The sequence below is a fragment of the Poeciliopsis prolifica genome, unplaced genomic scaffold (genome assembly GCF_027474105.1).
Source record: "Poeciliopsis prolifica strain line A6 unplaced genomic scaffold, Auburn_PproV2 SCAFFOLD009, whole genome shotgun sequence".
NCBI classification, from domain to species: domain Eukaryota; kingdom Metazoa; phylum Chordata; class Actinopteri; order Cyprinodontiformes; family Poeciliidae; genus Poeciliopsis; species Poeciliopsis prolifica.
In genome coordinates this window covers 9284880-9305982 of record NW_026562384.1, presented here as the reverse complement: position 1 = coordinate 9305982, position 21103 = coordinate 9284880, and the positions used below count along the sequence as shown (strand labels likewise).

The window sequence follows — 21103 nt, the reverse complement described above, 5'->3', positions numbered from 1 at the left end:
AATCAGCATCCTCATGAGTAGAAAATCAAGTCCAGACACTTAAGAAAGTACATTTCAAAAAGAATACCTTAATTGGCACAATAATACACTCACATTGTGGAGGTTTATGTGTTTTAACAGGGCCCTCAGCCCCTGCCTTTCCTTAGATTTAATTATGATCGCTGAGAAAAGGGGGAATTCTTTGATCGTTACTGTTGCTTTTGGTTAAACAAACTATGAAAAACAGAAGGTATGTTTTTTTGCTGCCGATGCTCAACATCTGAGAGTTTCAATCACAAGTGAAAGGCTACCCTGTAGGAATGTCAGAGACATCCAGTTTGCTCTCCTAAAAGAGAAGCATGGTTTTCTTGACCTTTTCACTCAACGCTTGTCCTCCATCCTCTTGCTCCCACATCTTCCTGAGAAACAAAGCCTTGACATGACTTCATATTCCTAATCTAAAACACAGCTCTCGTCGAAGTCTGTTTATCATAACGGCTTCGCCACAAACTGCGCTGGCAGCAGCTCTAATGAGCTTCTTCTCTGCCATGTTCAGGGGGTTAATTATGGTCATTATCTAACCAACCACATGGCATGGACAGGATTTTTGTTGTGGGTACTCCACAGAGGAAGTGATTGGTGTACAAAGCGGAGGTTGCTCTCAGTCACACATGCTGTGCTTCATCTGTCAGAAAACATGTAACGTGCAGGCTTTCTAATCCCTCTCCCTCATTTCTCTTCTCTGTTGCAGGGCCTCCTGTAAGTATGCTTTCATCTCGTCCAGGTAGTATTGAATTCATTTCAGGGGTTTTGACCTTAGCCATGCACACACATCACACGTGTCATTCCCGGCTGCACCGCTGGACAAACTGCAAGTCAAACCAAATATGAGCTCTTCTCCCACAGCAATAAAACTTGAATGTAAAGACCACCTACAGAAGTGTGTGAGATCTCCAGGTGGTGTGTGTTGATGATGGTTATAACCAACAAAGGTATCGTAACTGCTGCCAGCACAGTCTTCGCCTCTGCACTGGACACATCGTGATCTCACCAGGAACAATTTTCAAAATTTTATCCTTTATTTTTATGCTGACATGTGGCTCTGATCAGATGTGCAGAAGCGATTATTGGCTTTGAAAACCACCATGACGTTTTCTGGAAACATGGAGACAGATCAAACTGGCCTGGAAGAAGTTACTCGAATCCTGGGAGTAGTTTGATTGGAAGAAAACTGTCTGGGCAATTGGTTTTGCACTAAACGCTCATGAAATAATGTAGATTTCTACAGAACATGTACAAAAGAATTGAGTTTAATAAATTTCCCTGAAGGTGTAAAAATTAATAGCCTGTCAGCGCAGAATAAAGTATTATTGAATTGACAATGAAACAGCCACAAACATTCAGTTAAATGTAAAGGTTTAAGAAAAAGGTAAGAAAGGATAAAAAAAAGCTCATACTTCTTTAAGTTTTCCATATTTAATCACATTATAGCCATAAACTTTGCTGCATTTTATTGGAATTTTATGTGATTGACCAACACAGTGTATCACATGTTTGTAAATGAAAGCAAATGCATGTCATTTCTTGTTACAAATACAAATATGAGTTTGCAGATGTGCCATAATCTTTCCATTTTGACCAAATAAGCAACATAATTGACTGCAGAACTGCTAAACATCTTTTTTATTATTATTATAACTGTGGTTTGAAAATTCTATACCTTTTTCTTTCAACATTACAATTTAGTGCTGCTTTGTGCTTTTCTGTCATGAAGACCCAACAAAAGAAACATTTCAATGTGAAAACTCCCATGCAGACATAGTGATTTGATGTAAATGCAATGTGTTGTGTTCAGCTGCTGATTTTTTGTTCAAATTTGTCTCACTGCTTCTTGCTTTGACATCTAACCTCACCAGGGCAAGGTTGGACGAGATGGATACCCGGTAATTTGGATTTTATTTCTTTCATCCTCCTTCACTCCTCAATCCAGTCTCTGCTCGGATATCTTGGGATTTTCCTTTCTTTTTTTTTTCTTTTGAGCTTTTACGTCTATGAATTGGCTGTTCTTTCTTTTTGTACATTTTAAAAGTTGTTAACCATGTAGCATGTGTATCCTGCCCCATTTCTAAGAAGTGTGTAAAATGAAGACATTTACATTCACACATGGCCAAATTCAGACATCTTAGGACAAGCTGATATATCTATAGAATATATGATTTTGATATGAATGAGATATCTATAAACACAAACCAAACAGGTGACAAAGTGGTCCTCAAACGCGGTGACCCTTCTGATTTGCCCTGTAAGATAAACATCCAGTTTTGTTGTTATCCAGTGAAATAGCGGCCTCTAGCGGCGAGTTCTGATAAAGCTTAGCAACTCATCCATCGTCTGTTGATGGTTTGTGGTTTGCCCATCATCAAATTCTCATCTTAGCGCTCCTCCTGGGGTACCGATCCGTGTGTGCCGCTCGTCTCCTGTGAGTGTTTAGGTCGTCATGGTGACCGTGAGCAGTCACCTGTTGCTGTGCTCCGCGGGGCCCAGTCGGTTCTGGCGGGGCGCTGCTCTCTGTCTGTCTCCCACCGGGGGTTTTTTTGGGGCCTGGCCCTGGGGGCACATTCCCATGCAGTCCCGTCTGGCACTGCGCAGCTCTGCTGACGGGAAATGCTCGCTGCTAATTGCACACAGGTGGACAGAGTGTACAAATAAATGTGTGCACATTTGTTTTCCCTTTTTTTGTGACTCTGATCCTCTGTGCCACTGTCTCCTTTGGAAATGCTTACTGTGTAACGATGTTTGGATGGGAATTGTGTACTGGAAGGTGGTTATTCTGGATAAGCTGTCCCAATTTAGGACACAGAATGCAATCAATCTGTTTGTGGTGTATCTGCAGATAGATGAAATCATGTTGCAACTGGAAGAGGTTTGTTTGATGCCTTTATAGGGCATCTTGCTTTTGAGTGAATGAAAAATTTACGTAGATTAATTTTTCTGACAGTTTCCATGGACAGAAAATGATTTTGTTTAGTAGTAGAGATGTTTGAATTTCCGTCAATGCAGCTTAAAAGTGACCATTCTCCCTAATGTGGAGGCTGTTTGTGCAGCTATCCTTGTCTGAACTTCCTCCAACCACTTATAGTTACTGCAGATACAGTGCTTCACAGGCCAGAGGGGTTAATACATTATTAGACCATTTTACTCATGTTCATGGCGCACAAATCACTACAAACAACTCAAGTGATTCAGTAAACTCTACTGTGCCAATAAAAGCTTTCATTTTTTAATTGTTTAAACAAATGGAGAGATTGCATTCTTCCATCATGCATGTTGTGACTTTCTGAGTTATTAAATCAAATCACACGTGAATAATTTATAAATATAGCCTGTTACCATGTAGCCAGGGGTGAGTACATGTAAATACATTATATGCTACTAGATACAATGCAGAATTAGACTTTTCCTGGCATTCTGTAGAATATAAATGTTAAAATACAATGTTTTTCTTAATTAAAAAAAAACATCTGAGGTTATGTATTAGCTCAATTAATTTTTTAAAGAAACTTGAACTTCATGCCTTTTCCGAAGCAAATGCATGAAGAAGTTGTTAGTTTAATATCAGGAAACAAAATCTCCACAATAGCTATGTTTATGGTGAAATCCCTTTTGTGTCAAACTGTAAACATTGAGATCAGTATTTCCTCATCCAGTCTATTCTTCATTTAAAGATCTGGACAGGTATCTGTACAAACTGCTAATGTTACCATATCTTGGAGAATTTTTGTTCCACGATACAAATGAAGCCAATTTCCACTCCCCAAGGGTGTTTATCATTAACCGACTTCATGTTAGAGAGGAGCGGACGCACTGTAGTGGCTGCAGCTGCTGCAGGTTTGTGTGGTTAGACCTCCTATTGGACATGTTGTGCAGGCTTTAATTATTAAAGATTCATGGGAATAAATTTGACTAAATGCCATCAAATGTGACCATTGTAAAATAATTACAAGTTATTTCTCTCAACCGGAGCCAACTCTTCTTTACCGTCCTCTCATCTGCTCAGCTCTGCGTAAATAGCTGGTTCTCTATAGTGCTTTATCAAGTCCAAAGCGCTTCACTCTGCAATCAGTCATTTACGCATTCATACGCTAATGGTGGCTACTGTAACCTGGGACAGACTGACTTAAGCAAGACAGCCGTACAATTGGCGTCACTCGGCCCTCTAACCAACTCTGACCGAGGCAAACAAAACGGCGGCTCAAACATCAACCCACCGGCTCAGTACGAACAACCCACATCCCCTGATTAAAGTTTAAGTTGAAGAAATTAACTTTAAATTTGTTGAAGTTACAAAACTCTATGAGGTTTGGAGTGACTCTGCATAAGTCATAAAGTGGAGTTATTAGTTATGGTTTCATTTGGGAATCCAGGAGATGGAGCTCCCAGTTTCATACTTTAAAAAATGCCCTAAAGTGATGTTAAAAACTATTGTTTTGTCCTGACAAAATAAATTTTGATTTATGTTTGGCTCCATGTTTAAAGATGAGCAAAGTCTCACCTTGACACATAATGCACATACATTGAGTAAAAACTCAGAGGCTTTGGCCCCATTGTAAGGTTTACCTGAATTTCGGTGCAATAAAGTTTTATTGCTATTCAATTCTATTCTGCCAGCAATATAAAAAAAAAAACACACATTTTCTTCCCATCTGACATCAAATAAGACTAAACTTTTCCGATCTAAGACATCTGGTTTCAACTAGGCTATTCTGCTCCAGCTACCTCTTTACAACAGAGATGTGCAGTAATGTTTTATGTCCGAAAAGTGTTTTTACACAAGCTGGTTGTGTACGTCACACCTAACAATAAGGTTGTGTGTCCATATTTGCGTGCACATAGGAGATCAAATACTTCATTCAGGTGAAATATACATATTGAGTTCATCAGCCTAATGCAGGCAGCAGTCCACTGAATCATCAGTGATTTGATAAACAGTGTTAATGAAGTGTGGTTTGTGAGTACTTCAAGCATAACTTCTCAACAAGTGTGCATGTGTGTGCCTGTGTGTGTGTGGGGGGGTTGGGCGGGGGGGGTGCATGTGTGGGTGTGTGTGTGTGTGTGTGTGTGTGTGTGTGTGTGTGTGTGTGTGTGTGCGTGTGGGTGTGGGTGTGTGTGTGTGTGCTGAGGTATGTTTTCTCTCCTCATGCAACCCGTGTCTCTCCTTCCTCTCATAAATCACAGCCAAGGAGACTTTCTGAAAAGAGACTTCCCGCTGTCAAATAATCAAAGTAAGGCACACTGACAGAGCAGCACAGCCCCACAGCAGCACAGCCCCACACAATAAACACCCCCCCCCACTCAGCTTCTGACTTTCATTCATATTGACAGAGATCAGCATACCCAGCTATAAGTGTGTTTATGGGAGAGTGCCAGTCTGAGACAGACAGCCGACATTTTTCTGCCGAAACCGGCTAAGGCCTCCATTGTTCCGCAGATTAAAGCCAGACGGTCACCCAACAACATGTCAGTAATTTTCTGTCCCAAACACACAGCCCTCTGGTATGCTTTCTTCTTCTCTTTGGTTCTGCTCCAGCCACTGTGTTCTTTTTTCTTTTTTTTAAAAGTCATGTTTTGCAAATTGAACAATTGTAGAAGCACTGCGGTGTTTCCCACCGTAGCAGCAGCCTGGAGGTAAATAAAAAAATCAGTGGGTGTTGGGGGGAGGGGAGGAGAGTGGAAAAAACACCTTGAGAGAGAAAGGGGGAAAAGAGAGATCCACTCATCAGCCTTATCAGCTTCACTTTTATGACCGAAATCAAGCTAACAACTAATGTACACAACATGTTACCATGTGTGTTTCCAGCCGAGACGTCTGCGCTGATGTGCAGACAGCATGCTTTCCGAGCTGCATCCTCAACAATTACACCCCACTGGATAATCGCCAGTCTGCACCACAAAGAACACAGTAAAACCAGCAGAGATACCCCACACCCTTATTCTCTGTGATTAACAGAACACACACATACCTGCATTAATCAACGTTTGCATTCACACAGAAAGAAATGCACGCATGCGAGCTCCTGCGGGCCAACTTGTACCAAGAGTTTTTTGTGTAAATATGTGATTTTGTTCTGGCCGGGGTTGCTGTAGAACAAGATGCCGGCAGACAATGCAATTAGAGATGCACTAAAAGAAATCATTGTTTCATTTTTCTCCACAGCTAGCTGGGGTTTCGGTGGTTATTATCTGGGTTATTCACTCAGGTTTTTTTTTCCTTTCATTGTGCCTCTCTCCATTCTGTATTTGGCTCTCAGTTCCTTTTGTGGTGTGAGATGAAGAGGTTTATACTAGCAGCTCCTAATTCCGACCCACAAAACCTCACCGCACCCCCCATATTTTTTTGTTTGCTTTTTTCCTGTTAGTCCAGCCTGATTTTATTTGAATTCCAACTTTTCTATGCGTAGACTCTTTGTCTGCCTTGTAGGTATGTTGCAGCTTCAGAAACATTCAACACAGATAGAATATTATTTTTTCATCACAGAGGGAAAATCTTTTCTTGGCTTCTGTGGTATTCACAGTGCCTTGTAAAGAATTTCATACCGCTTCTTTCACATTCTGTCATGGTACGGAATAGACTTTGATGTACTTAATGTACAGTATAAAATGGACGTGAAGTAAAAGTGAAAGAAAAATGTATACATAAATGCATGTTTCTTTTTCATTATTATTACTTATAATAATAAATAGATTCAGGTGGTGCACCAAAAGTGACCAAAAAATGAACTTTCAGGGTTTCACCCAAAGTGCTATGTGTGGAAAAAAAAAAGCTAACACCCTGAACATGTCATCCTCACTGTGAAACAAGGTGTTGGCAGAATCGCGTTGTGCTTTTCTTCAACAGTGACGAGGAAGATGATCAGAGTTGACAGGAAAATAGATACTGCCAGATATACAATAGAATGGTTCAGATTAAACTGAATTAATGTTTAGAATGACTGAGGCAGAGTCAAAGGTGAGAATATTTGGCAAGATTTGAAAAATGCAGATGTTCCCTACAATTGAACTGTCCAGTTCAATTGGAATCGATCTGTCTGTAAAATAATCAGCAAGATTCTGAGGTTCTGGATTTGTAAAGTTTGTGGAGCCATTTACCAAAAGACGTGCAGCTATAATGTCAATGGGAGGTGGTTCTACAAAGTGCTGACTCACGTGAGTTAAAGACAAAGGGACCGCACGCTCTTCAGGTTTTCATCTGTAAAAATAAGGAAAACCATCAGTCATCCATCTCATAGCTGTTCACTACTTTGTTAGTCCATCACAAAATAACTTCAAAGTGGATTCAAGTTGGTTTTTGTAAATTGTAAGGCAAATGGTGAAAAAGTTCCACGGTTATTAATACATTTGTTAGGCACATTGTATTGTTTTTCTTCCAACTCTTTCTTGAACTGTCCAAATTGATCGTCATTTTCCCATAAAAGAGATTTATGAACTGTTGCACTGTTAGTTTAGATAGTGTCCCCTGAAATTGCAAGGACAGAGTAAACTCTACGTTGGAGTCTCCATCTTTACTATCGAGGTCATAGGAACCAGGCATTCATGTTGGGTTTTATAATGGCGAGTAAAACTTTCACACGCACCTTCAAAAGCAAAGACATAGACTACCAGGACTTACAAGCGATTTATGGTCGCTTGTACGCATCCATAAATCAGTCTCTTTTTGACCGGGTTCAGACTCTGCAGCAGCAGATGACCTCACAGCATTCATCTCATCTACTCATCCTGGTGATTATTGAAGGAGCTGCGCCACAGTAAATGCTCCCAGATGCAGGGATAGCGCCACATACGCACGGACGGATGTGCACCACAAGGCACACATCCAGAGATCTGCACCCTGATAGCAGGGAAAACTCAGCGGGACATCTGTAACCGCATCTAATTTCTCAGATTCATGACATGGTAAACTCAGCATGCTGCTTTTAAGAGTGACAAAACTACAACGTGTCGTGGGCTGAAAGTAGTGAGGAGTTGTACAAATAAAAAAATCATCACTCCCTTACTGTTTTGGCTCCAGCCATGACATTCAATGGAACATTATTGCCCCAAAAGGTTTTCACTATCCTCTTAATATACGTCTTCAAATGTTTGAAAATGTCATCTTTACAGCCACAACATCAAACATTATGCGTGAACACTTCATATCTAGCTTCCATCTTTTTGTATCAAGCGCTTATCCATCAAGTCATGACAATGCTGAGTTTTCCACGGGAGGAGCTGAGGCCAGATGGCCCACATAAGAGGCAAAACAGCGAAAGGCCAGACAGCCCGAGTGTTAATGACAGCTTTTAGTCTGCAAAGCCACCAGGACTGTGAAGGGGTCCACCAACCCGCTACTCAGGGGACCCTGTAAAAACTGTTAGCTTAACATGGAGTACGGTCGTTAAGGAGGAAGTCAACATTAGCCTTTACCACATACATCACTTTTAAGTGTTTTTGGAAAGTTTTATTCCAGAGCCAAGTGTTCCTTTATGTTTAAGTAAGGATCTGAAGGTCTCCATATTTGAGCTGAGGGCTGTTCTGAGGAGGAGGTTCAATGACTGCTCGGCTGTGTTTTATTGATGTAAACAGTGTCTACAGAGTCAACTGCTGCTTCAGCACTTTAGCTTCAGGAAGGTCTCACTAAACCGCCTTTTAGGTTATCTCATCGCCATAAACCCTCACAGCAGCCGGGGGATTACTGCAAGCTATCAGATTTGATTTTGAAATTTCCAAAAGTGGTGCACGCACATAAAGTGGGGCAGGATATACATCAATATTGTTTCTTTTTTTTTCTTCTTCTTCTCTTAATGTTTTCTTCCAAACTCTTTCTGCTACTCAAAACATCCTCTTTTTACTGTTCTCTTTATTTTACTTGCAAATGATGTTCATTGTTTCTTTGAGGACATTACATTATGAGAAACTAATCGGTAACAGCTGGCTGTAGGGTATTTTTAAGATGGTCTGTCTGGTCTGAGGATTTAAAGCAAATAGTGTCTTTTCAGTGTAATAATGACATTCTTCATCCACTGAGGACTCATTTGATCTCTTTGAAGCTGGTCATTAGTAGAAAACATTTATCCCTTACTCTCTTGCTGAGAGTTGGATGAAAAGATTTCAATCTCATGTCTGCCCATTAAAGATAAAGGCATGAAAGTCTTGGCTTAGCAGACTAGTGCTAGCACTGCTATCTACAAATAAAATATTAGCCTTAATGTAACTAAAGGCTAGAGGTATCTTCTTCTAACTCCTTGCTAATTTTTGAATTTATTCCATATTCATTTATTCTACTTAATTCATATATTTTTATATTCAATCTGATTTGCAGATCCTTTTGTTAAATGATTGTCACTGTGACTGAAATACACATTTTAATATTATATGTTACAGTAGTTGAACATGCATTATTTGGCTTCTTTTATTTTGGAAACCCATTTTCCACTTGTATGGTCCTCGAAGGTTCATTTCCAATATGGTAAACTTGGAAATATCTACTCTAAGGTTGATGGGACCAGTATGACTATAGATAAAACACAGTGATAACTTGGCCTTCAGACTTAAACAGAGTGTAAATGTGGTTGAAAAGTTTACATTGGCATGCTTTTCATGTAAAGTTATATTAAAAACAAAGAACAAAGCAGAGATTCAAGGACATTGTTAGGAAAGCTGTATTTTTTTTTAATTATTTGAATTTTAATGCTTTATTGGTCTCATAAAATCCAAAACTTTGCTTCTTCTCTAATCTGTTACATTTAAGCAACAATCTGGTGTAAAAAAGATTCTAGCTAAAAGAACAGCCTCAGATATTTCCAAAGTAACTGTTTTGTGACTCAGCCAGAAAGGGTTCATTAGACATAAATGTTCTTTACAAAAAAGTATCAATGATGATCCCAACACCTCTGGATGCAGGGATTTATTTTTCTTCTATTCACGATTATCTTTATTCCCTCCAACAGGGGCCTCTCGGCTTGGATGGCAAACCAGTAAGCTCTCTCGTAAACAAATTTTTGCAATGTCTTTGTTTAAGGATTTGATTTTATACTAAAATTCTTGTTTTGTTTTTTATTATTATTATGTTAGGGTTTGCCAGGACTCAAAGGAAGTCAGGTACATCCTTACACATCTGTTTGGCTCTTTAATTACACACATCAGTTAACATAAAGACGTTCCTACATACAGACTTTGTTAACTGGGACTCGAGATGGGTACTTTGCCTGGGAGACAGGTGGGTTTTGTGTAGCACATCAATCATTTTTACTGTTCCTATTAAAAAAGAAAACATGGTAGCTATTTTCATCGCTGTTCCACATCTTAAGTCGTCCCAGAGCTCGCAGTCATGGGGGAGTCATGGATCAAGTGAAGCTAATTCAGAAATCCCCTCTGCCCTCCCATCCATCAACCTTTCCATGAAACGCTGCGCACTCCGAGGCACACCCAGGTGTGGCGTGTAAACGGGCAAAGCATAGCAAATGGGTTACACACCGGTGGGAAAGAAGGAGCCAGAATGGTGTTTACAGCCTCAAACAAGAGGCTCTTTAAAAAGTCATTACGATGTCCTCTGCTCCTCCTCTGGCTGACCGCCATGATCGTCTTGCCAGTCCTTTCATCTTATTTATTTATTCCTTGACATTTTTTAAATAACATTTCAATGATATTTACAGCACCTGTTTTGCATAGGAAATATCTTTCCTTTACGTGCAATGAGAACGGATCATTCCCTGACATCTGAAAGCCTAATTGGAGACCTTTAAATAGTTTCCAAACATTATAAAACTCTCGTTTCCTGTTAAGACTGACTTAAAGTTCAGTCTGTTATTTTATAGGACTCTCCTCCATCACCAATGGTTTGTCGTAAAACCACAGCGGGAGAGGTGTAGACCTGCAGGCCAGGGTCGCTTCTGGATTCACAGAGCACAAGGTTAAAACAAGAGAAGGCAGGAAGAAAAGTTCAATTATTGATTGATTTGTTAGCAGAAAGTTCCAGTACGACAACTCTTAAATGAAGATCATTATCTGTCAAGTTAATTTTTTGTCAAATCACACAACTTTCCTTCTGCTTTCACCTTGACCCTACAATACTGAGGGCCTGTTGGAGAAAGGCAGCTACCCTTTCTCCACTCTGCCCACTTTGTCAAAGTTGTGGTCCATAAAACAATAGGAGCTCCTGTCCAAACAAAATATTTGGCTCAAAGAAAAACGAAGACAGGGGTAAAATTTAAAGCACCGTCTGAAGGTGGAAGAAAAATTATAGTGAAAAGACTCAACAAAACAGCCAAAGGGGACAGAGAGTTAAGTACAACATAAGGTTAGTCAAACAATGAATGGAAGGAGATTAGAAAGAAAAACTATGACCTGAATTGTGGCGTCACTTTTAGGTTCCTGGGGTCAAAACAAAGCGCTTTAATACCCTCATGTCCTATGAACCTTTTCACATTTTGCCCCACACACTTTAATGTTGAGATTTTATGTGATGAAACAAAACAAAATGGAGCAAAATATCCTAAAACATTTCAGACATAACATTGATTTCTTATTATCTCAATAAGAAACCAATTCTATATTTTCTATTTCTTTCAGATTATTCAGCTATTATTGATATAAACTAAAAGTCATGTATAATTGTGATGAAGAAACGGTTTCAGAAGTTTTTACTCATAAAACTCAGCCAAAGGCATTCGGCTTGCATTTGTGTTCAGGTCTTCTGAATCAATACTTTGTGGAACTACCTGTTAGTACCATGATAGCGTCAGCTCCTTTGTAGTATGTTTCCACCAGCTTTGTACATCTGGAGGCTGAAATTCTTGCCCATTATTCACTGAAACATAGCTCAACAAAACAGCTGTCAGAATGGATACAGTGTGTCTGTGAACATCGGTTTTCAGGTCTCGCCACAGAGCCATCCCTCTATTCCTGATCTGTCCACTGTGTTCCTAGGTCTTTTTGTTGCGTTTCATTTAGTAATCTACTCTATAAACCTCTGATCTTGTGGCGCAACGGTGGCTCAAGGTTTGTGCTGTAACGGATTGGTGGCCAGTTCAATCCTCTGCTACATCTGTGTCAGTCTTCATGTTCTTGGACAAGAGTCTTCACCTGCGTCGCGTGCTGCTGGTGGTCAGGGTGCCCGATGGCGCTGACTGAATGGCCGCCTCACTTCTGTTAGTTTGCCCCAGGGCAGCTCTCCTGGGGTAAGTGATTGAATGAATGAATGACTGATTGTAGTGTAAAGAGTTTTGGAGTCCTCTGACTAGATAAAGCCCGATAAAAATGTGACCCATTTACCATCCAAGTCTGTCACAAAACAGCTAGATTTACGGGGACCCACAGCTGGACTCTATTACTCTTAGTTCTATTTAGTACTGCAGTGTCTTCTGAAGACAATTGGTTCCACTAGATGCTTATGCTCCACTTTGTCTTGGCCTATCACATAAAATCCCAATAAAATACACCAAAGTTTGGAGTTGTAACATGACAAAATGTGAAAAAGTTCAAGGACTACGTTTGGAGGGCCTGTGGATGTTGGCTGATTTCCATCTTCTTGTTCTTCTGTCACTGTGGCGCTTTTCCCTTTGTGGTGCCACCACATGTGGCGTCCTTGTGCCACTTGTGCACAGTGGACAGACAGGGACAAAAAGGCGGCCACCAAACTAATCTCATCTGTTTGCCCACCGTTTATAAATGTTATGTCAAAACGTCCAACACAAAGCAGGACTGTGTATCTTTATCTGACATTCAGCCTAGGAACACTAAAGCTTCATGTTTTCTGTTAGTGTTCGGGACATTCAACCCCAAAGACACAACAAAACCCACAGAACCGAACACAAAAATCCATGGACTCCCTGCGCTACAACATCTTCAAAGTTCCCATCTGTCAAAAAGACTGATGTAGGAACAAAAGGAACATCTTTGCTTTTCAGCTTCATCTCTCACCACATTTTTTAACTCCTACATAAATACTTGAAAGATGTTTTTTTTTTTTTACTTCAAACAAGGAGTTGCATTCAGCAGAAAATGGGTCGGGATTAAGCGATCTCCGTGACACGCATAATTAAGTGGTGTTGCCGTGTCGCCTTATTGCTTGATTTAATACTCCATGGTTTGGCCACGTAGAAGATGCAATGTGCTACGGTGTGTCACTGATTTATTTTCACCAACTGTCTCTGATTATCTCTCTTATCTCTCCTGCAGGGCCTGCCCGGACCCAAGGGAGAGAAGGTATGCTTCAACTAGAGTTCCAGCTGTGCTTAGCTGGCACGAACATTATTTTGCTTGTAAAGCCACAGGGACACATGCAGCCTCTCGATTGCTTTAGACTTTCACGTTTTTGCCATTCACTGACTAAATGAAGAAAAAGATAACATGTACTTCACTGAGAAGGTTTGTAGACCTTCCGTGAAGCTTGGTGATAGCCAGATGTTTTCCCGCTCAGTGAGCCTCCGTCCAGCTGAAGACATTGGAAGCTTCTAGCAGTTTGAGGTTGGCATGTGCTTATCGATGCCCGCTCTCGTGCCGAAGTGTTTTCTGCTGCTCTCAAGTGGCAGAGCTGCAGATAAGCAGGAACGGTACGGTACCGCAACTCAGAACGGGATTCGTCGAGGCCGGATCCATCCGTGTGCGTTCTCTCCAACAGATGGATGATGTGAATGTTTAAATAAAGAAAACCGCTTTCCTTTGTGTCGTCATAATAGTAGCTCAGTAATGAGAGCGTGACCTTTCGGCCTTCATCAAAAAACAATCCTCACCCTGCACACACCCTCGGTTACTACCCCGATCTCATCCTGTCCGATGAGTGTATCTGCGGCTTATCAAGTGACTTATCCAGTAAATGTTTACATCCCATTGTGGTTTGGACAGATGACCCTTGAGTTGCTTCCTTCCTATAAACACTATTTTAGTAAGCTTGTCTGTCATTGCGGGACCACAGTACCTCTTGAATTATTAGCCATTTGTACATTTACAATTCTGAGAACTACTGACAATTGTTATTTTCCTGTTTTTCTATCAGGGCGACCAAGGAGACATTGGGCCAAGGGTAAGTCACCTTTTCATATTGTCTTTGAGAGATTAAATAAAATTTTGGGGGAAACGTTTGCACAATTTAGATGGTGTTTCTTCAGTTCAGGATTTGCAGACTTCTCTTTTTCTGTGAAATAATTTGTACCACAGACTATCAGTTGCATTTAGGTCTGGACTTTGACTGGGACATTCTAACACATGAATACCCTTTGATATTAAACCACTCTGTTGTAGCTGAGGCTGTATGTTCAGGGTCACTATTCTACTAGGAGCCCTGGTCTCAAGGCTTTTGTACCCTCTCTAGAGCTTTTCTCCCAAAATGGCCCTGTATTAAACTTCGCCTGTTTTTCCATTAACTCTTAGTCGCTAGTACATCTCTGCAGCTCCTCCAGAGTTAACATAAAATTCTTGGCTGGTTCTTTGAAATAACACTGTCTTTGCCTGATCTGTAAGGCAGAATAGTCATGCCTTGGTTGATTTTCATCTGTGCCATGTTCTGGATTAAATGAAGATGATTTTATTACTCTGCTCAAAACCTCTGTAAAATTTTGTCCCTGTCCTGTCCATTAATGTGAACTTCTGAAGGCTTCATAGAATAACTGTACGTGAACTAAAATTCAATCATGCAGAAGAGAAACGTATTCATGTAAATAGTGACTTATAAAAGAAACTAGTTATAGAAAGTTTTGTTCAGGTGTATCAGAGTAAAGACAATTTAAATACACACAGCACACTTCAAATTTTTGTTATGCTCTACTTTATTTTGTTCTGTCACATGACATCCAAATATGTAAAGGTTCAATGGGGTTTTATACTTTTCCAAGGGTCTGTGTGTATTTTGCTCTCTCTAAATAAAAGTCATTGTCATATTAAGTTCAATACAAAACTTTTTAGTATATTGTAAAACAGCCATCTGTTTTACAATATACTAAAAAGTTTTCATCTTGTCATCAAGGAAAATCTAATTTTGTAGGGCGGGACGGGATGTATGCTGGTGTACATTCCCATGTTTCCAGGACATGGAAATCTAAGGCACTGAATAAAAGGCAACATGGGGTGGAGAGGATGATTTACCTTTGCAAACAACTTGGAAGTTCGTCCCTGTCCATTAATCAGCAAATTCAAACGTGAAACCCAGACTGCACACTGTCTCAAAATAACTTTTATGGGTTATTTCCTGCAATCAAACATGCGAATAGAAAAATATTTGGGATATCCTCATTGTCTTGAGCTCTGATCGAGGATGAAAGGGAATACTTGACATTCACATAGATACAATATAAATATAGACATAAAACAAAGGCATTCTATACAGGCAAAGGGGATCTTTAAATACAAGACAGAAAGAAAGAAAATCAGTAAGAGAAAAATAGACTCTTTTGATTTGTGGAAATGTAAAAATAATCCTGAAGAAGCCTCAAAATAGCACTGCTTAACCTCCACAGCAGATGTAGATAGTTTATGATGACCTTCATTAAATGATTGCAGTGGGAAAGTCTTTGTCCAACAGAAGTATTTAATCAAAATGTTGAACAAAGTGTTAAAAATAGAGTTAAATGGTTACCTAAGCACTATGGAGAGAGTATTGTGGTTTTAAGCTGCTTAATTTACAAATAAACATTTATTGGTGAATGGGATGTCAAGGCTAAAATTAATCTAAATCATGCTTAAAAGTTTATTTTTATTTAATGATATTAGACATCAAGTAGAAGACTCAGTTCAGCTTAACTTGGAAATAAGCAGGAGCTAAACCTTGTGTGGTTATTATGTCTCTTCTTTTTGTAGAAATTCAACTCCATTGACCCAAGACGGAAAACTACATTATGTTTCTCTCTTTAGATAATTTTATGAAGATAACGTGAGGAAATCTGTCCCACAACTAAAGTCTAACAGGAGCTTAACCTTTTCATCTAAAATAACTCACAACACAATAGTAGCTCCACCTCAAAACCAAGAAAAATAAAAAATAATAATAATCATTAATCATTCAAAGCCCAGCTTTGGTGGTGATATAAGATATTTATAAGAAAAGATAATTGCCTGTGGATTCATCATTACCATAGGAGAGCATTACTTCTACTGTACTTACATTTATTTTATAGATATCTGGAAAGGTTACATTCTTTGTTTCATTTAAAGCTTACAAAGGAACTTTTTATGTAGAATTAAAAATCTACAAATTAATCAATGAAAACTTTCTTAAAAGATTTCATTTCTTCAAAAAGCATTTGCATTTGCTAGAATCTTAGAAGGTTTAAGGCTTAAACATTTTAGAAGTTTATTACAATCCTACACCTGTGTTAAGAAGTTATTTCGCAACAGCAGAATTTGTCCACCTACTTGAAAAGATTTAGACAGAGAAAGCCTGAGTAATGATTTAAACTGAAACCAGACAAAGTGACAGACCATCAAAAAGAGGGATTCACATTTAAGGGAGCAGAAATTTGCCATCTTTTGAAGGACCGAATAAAACAATACAAACAGTTTGAGCAATCTTGGCCTGGATGATGAAATAATCTAAAAAAAAGTATCTTATCATGACTGTGTCTGTCCAAGTTGCTTTTAACAGTCCCTTAAACTCATCTGATAGCTCAGATGAGTTTGTTTGTGTTTTTTTTTTTTTTTGTGCAGCTCACTCCTTGGATGAGTTGCCTCCATCTCCTTAGCCAGAAATTAGGAAATGATGCAACGAGAGGATGATGGAAACATTTGAACATCCCCATCAAAACTCAGTGGTTGGAAAAAGAGTGCCAAAGTTGCTATCCAGTCTTATTTTTTTTTCTTTACATAATCAAATAACTTCCTTGTGCATTTGGTCTGTGTTTTCCTTTTGTAATATTAGCTCAGCATTTATGGAAAATATGTAGTTATCTCTAATTTCATCCACTGTGATTTGAAAATAAAACAGCTATTTATTACTTTATGTTGGTTGAGCTCATGAAATTCCAACAAAATGTGCAGCAGTTTGTATAAAGTGACAAATTGTGAAGAAGATCAAGGAGTTTGAACATTTAGCAAAACACAGGGTGAGTGTACTGGAAGCACAAAGTGGTTCCTGTGTTATAGCAGAGCTGAAACGGAGTGTACATTTGCAAAGCTTGCCCAGTGGAAAGATATTTATGATGCGATGCTGAAACATTGCAGGAATTCCTGATTTCAATCAAGACGTAGGCCATTACATTTTCCTACCTATGCATTTTTGGTTCTGAGGCAATAGTTCAAAAATATTTTTGGCATTCGCTGTTGGTAGTTTTTCCAAATGGTGAATATTGCTCTTGGCTGAGGCTTCTCTTGCTTTGATGCCTTTGGATAAGTCTGCAGTTCCCAAAAACCTCAGGACATTGCTTGGAAACACATGCTCGACTCAAAACAAACGCTGTGAGTGATTCCTCCATGTGGAGTTTCATGGATATTCCCTAATAGGAAGAGTAATAGCCTCTTGATTTGTGCTGCAGGGGGAGTTTTTTAGTATTATTCCACCATAAGCTTAGTTATCACTTTGCCCTTTTTTTGACAGTTCGCTCTGCTTCACCTCTGAACTTTTCAGGATGAAAGACAGGAAGCGGCCATGAATCTCTGTCAACCTGTGACTTCCTGTCGATCCGTCATGTTCAGAGCTATCGTCAGGCAGACTCTGGTCACAAACGCAGGAAATGAGGCGCATTGAACCCAAATCGGATGTCATAGAACCATCAAAATACAAAAGGATGTGGAGTTTTTGCATCTTTCTCTAAGGACATCTTGATCAAAAGGAAGCCTGAAGATATCCATATCTTCTAGTTTATTCTTAGAAGACACTGTCACTGCACCTTTGGGTTTATCTGGCACCTCTGTTGTCAAAGACAAGCTGCAAGGATCCACGGCCAAATCCTCTCTTTGCTTCCCTTGAAACAGCAGTAAAACTTCAACTTGAAGCCGGACTCTGAGGGGGGATGTCTGTTTTTCTTGGTTTTTCTGATGGGAATGAGCTAAAGGCGATCCCCACTGTGAAACAGCCTCTTCTGTTATGAGATGTTTAAAGAAGCATATGTGGTCTTCATGGTGGGAGCGGTGTGAATGAGTGAATGTGACAAAGGGGAAAAGAGGAGTATATCGGCATAAAGAGGTGGAGGGAACGTTTCGTGGTCTCGGAAAAAACCTCAGCAGTCCGGCGCTCGTCGTTAGCAGACACTTCTCCAGCAGACTTCCCTTCCTTCTGCCGCTACTTACTCCCCGCTGTTCCTCGCTCTCCCTCTCCAACACCTCCCCATCACTTCTCTCCATCCTTCCCTGCACCCTGCTTGTGTTTTTGCGGGAGCTCGACCAGGGAGGCTCAAAGCTCTGTGGCGGCAGACAAACTCTGCTCCTTTCAGCTTGACAGACAATCAACACAATTACTGTCTGTTGACTGGAAAGAGCCAAGCCACCTCTGTTTGGGTTGGGAAAGATGGGAAGCCATTCCACAGAGCACACGTCCACATTCACCAAGAAATATATCCTTGGATGGATGACTGAGGCATAAATTTCAAAAGGGCAAAGGTTGCAGTTTGCAGATTTTTACTGTTTCGTTGTAATAAAATGCACATGCAGCACATTTTAAAGGAGCTTTTTCACATTCTGTCACATTCCGACCACAAAGTTCAGTGAGTCTTATAGGGAGTTTGTGCAATAAATGAAGACAAAGTAGTGCATAAATGGAAAGAGGAAGGAAAGACTTGCATTTTTGTCGTTTATTCTAATCCCATTCACTTTGATACCCCTAAATAAAATCCAGTGTAACCAAATAGCCTCAGAAGTCATGAAGATAGTAATTAAAGTCCACCTAAGTGGACTTTAGGGAGAGACTAAGTATGTAGCTTAGTCTCAGTATAAATGCAGCTGTTATATTGAAGCCTAGAGCCAAAGAGAGGTCTGTCACAGAACATTAGTGAAACAACATCACAAAGACCACAGGATACAGGAGAAAATTGTGAAGAAGTTTAAAGTAGGGTGAGGTTATGAACAAATATGCCAAGTTCTGAATATCTCACGAAGCCCAGGTCGTCCATCTAATCTGGAAAGACTGGCAAGAAGAGTATGAATCAGAAAAACATGATGACCCTGGATTAGCTGGAGGGCCTTTATGAAGGAGTGGGACGCAGAAAACACACAGAAGAAAGTGTTCTGGTTAGATGATAATAAAAATAAATGATACGGTGCAGAAAACCTACAATGAACGTCATTCTGAACTCAACAACCTCAAGGTAAAACTGTGTAGTGGCAGCATCATGCTATGAGGCACTACTTGTCTTTTTTAACAGGTCAGAGTTCATTAGATGATAGGAAGAGCCAAACATGGGGCAATTCAGAAAGAAAAAAAGATTAAAGAACTAATAATCAATTAATTGTATGATATTCTTTGAAGGGTAATTGTTTTTTGTTTGTTTGTTTCCAGAAACTTCGTAATCCATTTTATTTTGTGGTTTCAGTTGGGTGTGTGTCTTTTATTTCCTTTTTATTTTTATTTTAGATATTTAAAACCAATTAAAGTGTTACATGTTCTGAACACAATGAAAGATTTTCAGCCTTTGAAAGGGCAAATTTGCATTATTCTGCCATATATCATTTCAAAATGGTCTCAAAATTATAATGTTATTGTTTTGTCTCAATATTTTCTGGGACGAATTACGGTCAAACGTTTGTTTCGTATGTTTTCGACTCAAGAGGGCTCAGTACACATGCACAGCATCTCAAAATGTGAATACGTTGAAGGAGTATGAATATCGTATCTGCAGGACGATGTTTCTTGTCAAAGATTGCCAGCGCTGGTCTGTGAGTTTTCGTTCACTGTGTGACTCCTCTCCTCAGGGTCCTCCAACCTACAGCACATATGCAGGTCTGCACAGTAATCAGATCGCTGTCAAGGTTTGTTACTCCCACTGTAAGGTTCCATAATCCTCCCAGCAGCCACCTCTCCCCGCTTGCTGCACATCTGTCACTATCTCTGCAGAGAGAAGATCACATTGCTCCTCTTCTCAGCTTTTTCTTCTGCAGTCTGCTGGAGTTTGACGCCTCGGTTTTATCCGACAGCAGCCCTCTCCTTTCCGCCTGGACTCTCAGTTTAACACAAATTTCCAATTTTCTCTGCTCATTTTGTCTCGTTTTTCCTCTTCTCTCTCTTTCTCGTCTCCCTTCTACTCAACTGCACATCTGTTGCACCTCAGATGGTTTTCCCCCGATATGATCACAGCTTTCTCGCTGGAGAGCAGTCCAGCAGCTTTCAGAGACGCTTTCTGAAGGTAGACCTCTGCTAAAAGGCATGTGCTTCCTCTTCTAACTCTTTAACCTGCCTCTCGTTTGCATGCTCTAATTGTATTATTTCTGTTCTTTTCGCTATTTTTGGTTCTGTTACGTGTAATAAGTTCATGTTGGTTTGATTGTTGTCACCATTTGATTCTGCCGCGTTTTTTTTATTTTTTTATTTTAACCATATTAGTGACGCAAAGATTTGTTTGATTTTTAGCTCAACTGGGATGATTGGGAACACACTTTAAAGGTTCTCCAGAAAACACTTGTTTGTTTTCATTTTTAAAAGAATAAATAAGCTTTAACTGTCTAAATTTGACAGAAACTTTGTCAGTTCTTCAAAAAACTATCAGGATGCACATTCATCTAAAAGGCTAATTTCCTTTTTGTTTCGCTGGACAGCTTCAAAATGACAAAATAATCACTGACAAAATACATTTTTCCAATTTGCATGACTTGAATCACCACTTGACTTGCCTCAACAAAGCAAACCATAACGCTCCAGATGGGCTTAGAGAAAGTGTCTCCACTATAATTTTCAGAAATTTTTGGAACATTAATGGTTTTCTGTTCTCAACACAAATGGGAAATATGCATCAGATGGGGTCGTCAAAATGTTTTTTATTTGGAATAACACAGGGAACAAATTCATTTTTTTGGACAAACAAAACTGTTTCTTTTAAGCTTAATATGAAAATAAACCATAAAATATAAATTGGATCTGACTGGATTTATCACTGTGTGACAAAATATCCGTTTGACTCAAAGAAGAACCTTACTCATTCTTCCAGTAAGATCACAATCAAAGTTTGATTCTCTC

The 21103-nt window shown here is 39.6% G+C and overlaps 1 protein-coding gene across 1 annotated transcript in view; it reads left to right on the top strand.

Moving 5' to 3' along the window:
- LOC129362524 (collagen alpha-1(XXIII) chain) overlaps positions 1 to 21103 on the top strand; it is a 143590-nt gene that overhangs the window by 106450 nt on the left and 16037 nt on the right. The window contains exons 4-10 of the mRNA XM_055034072.1: positions 731 to 738; positions 1896 to 1922; positions 9963 to 9989; positions 10087 to 10113; positions 13192 to 13218; positions 14009 to 14035; positions 20202 to 20276. Coding sequence (XP_054890047.1) covers positions 731 to 738; positions 1896 to 1922; positions 9963 to 9989; positions 10087 to 10113; positions 13192 to 13218; positions 14009 to 14035; positions 20202 to 20276 — 218 coding nt within the window. The remainder of the gene's footprint in view (positions 1 to 730; positions 739 to 1895; positions 1923 to 9962; positions 9990 to 10086; positions 10114 to 13191; positions 13219 to 14008; positions 14036 to 20201; positions 20277 to 21103) is intronic.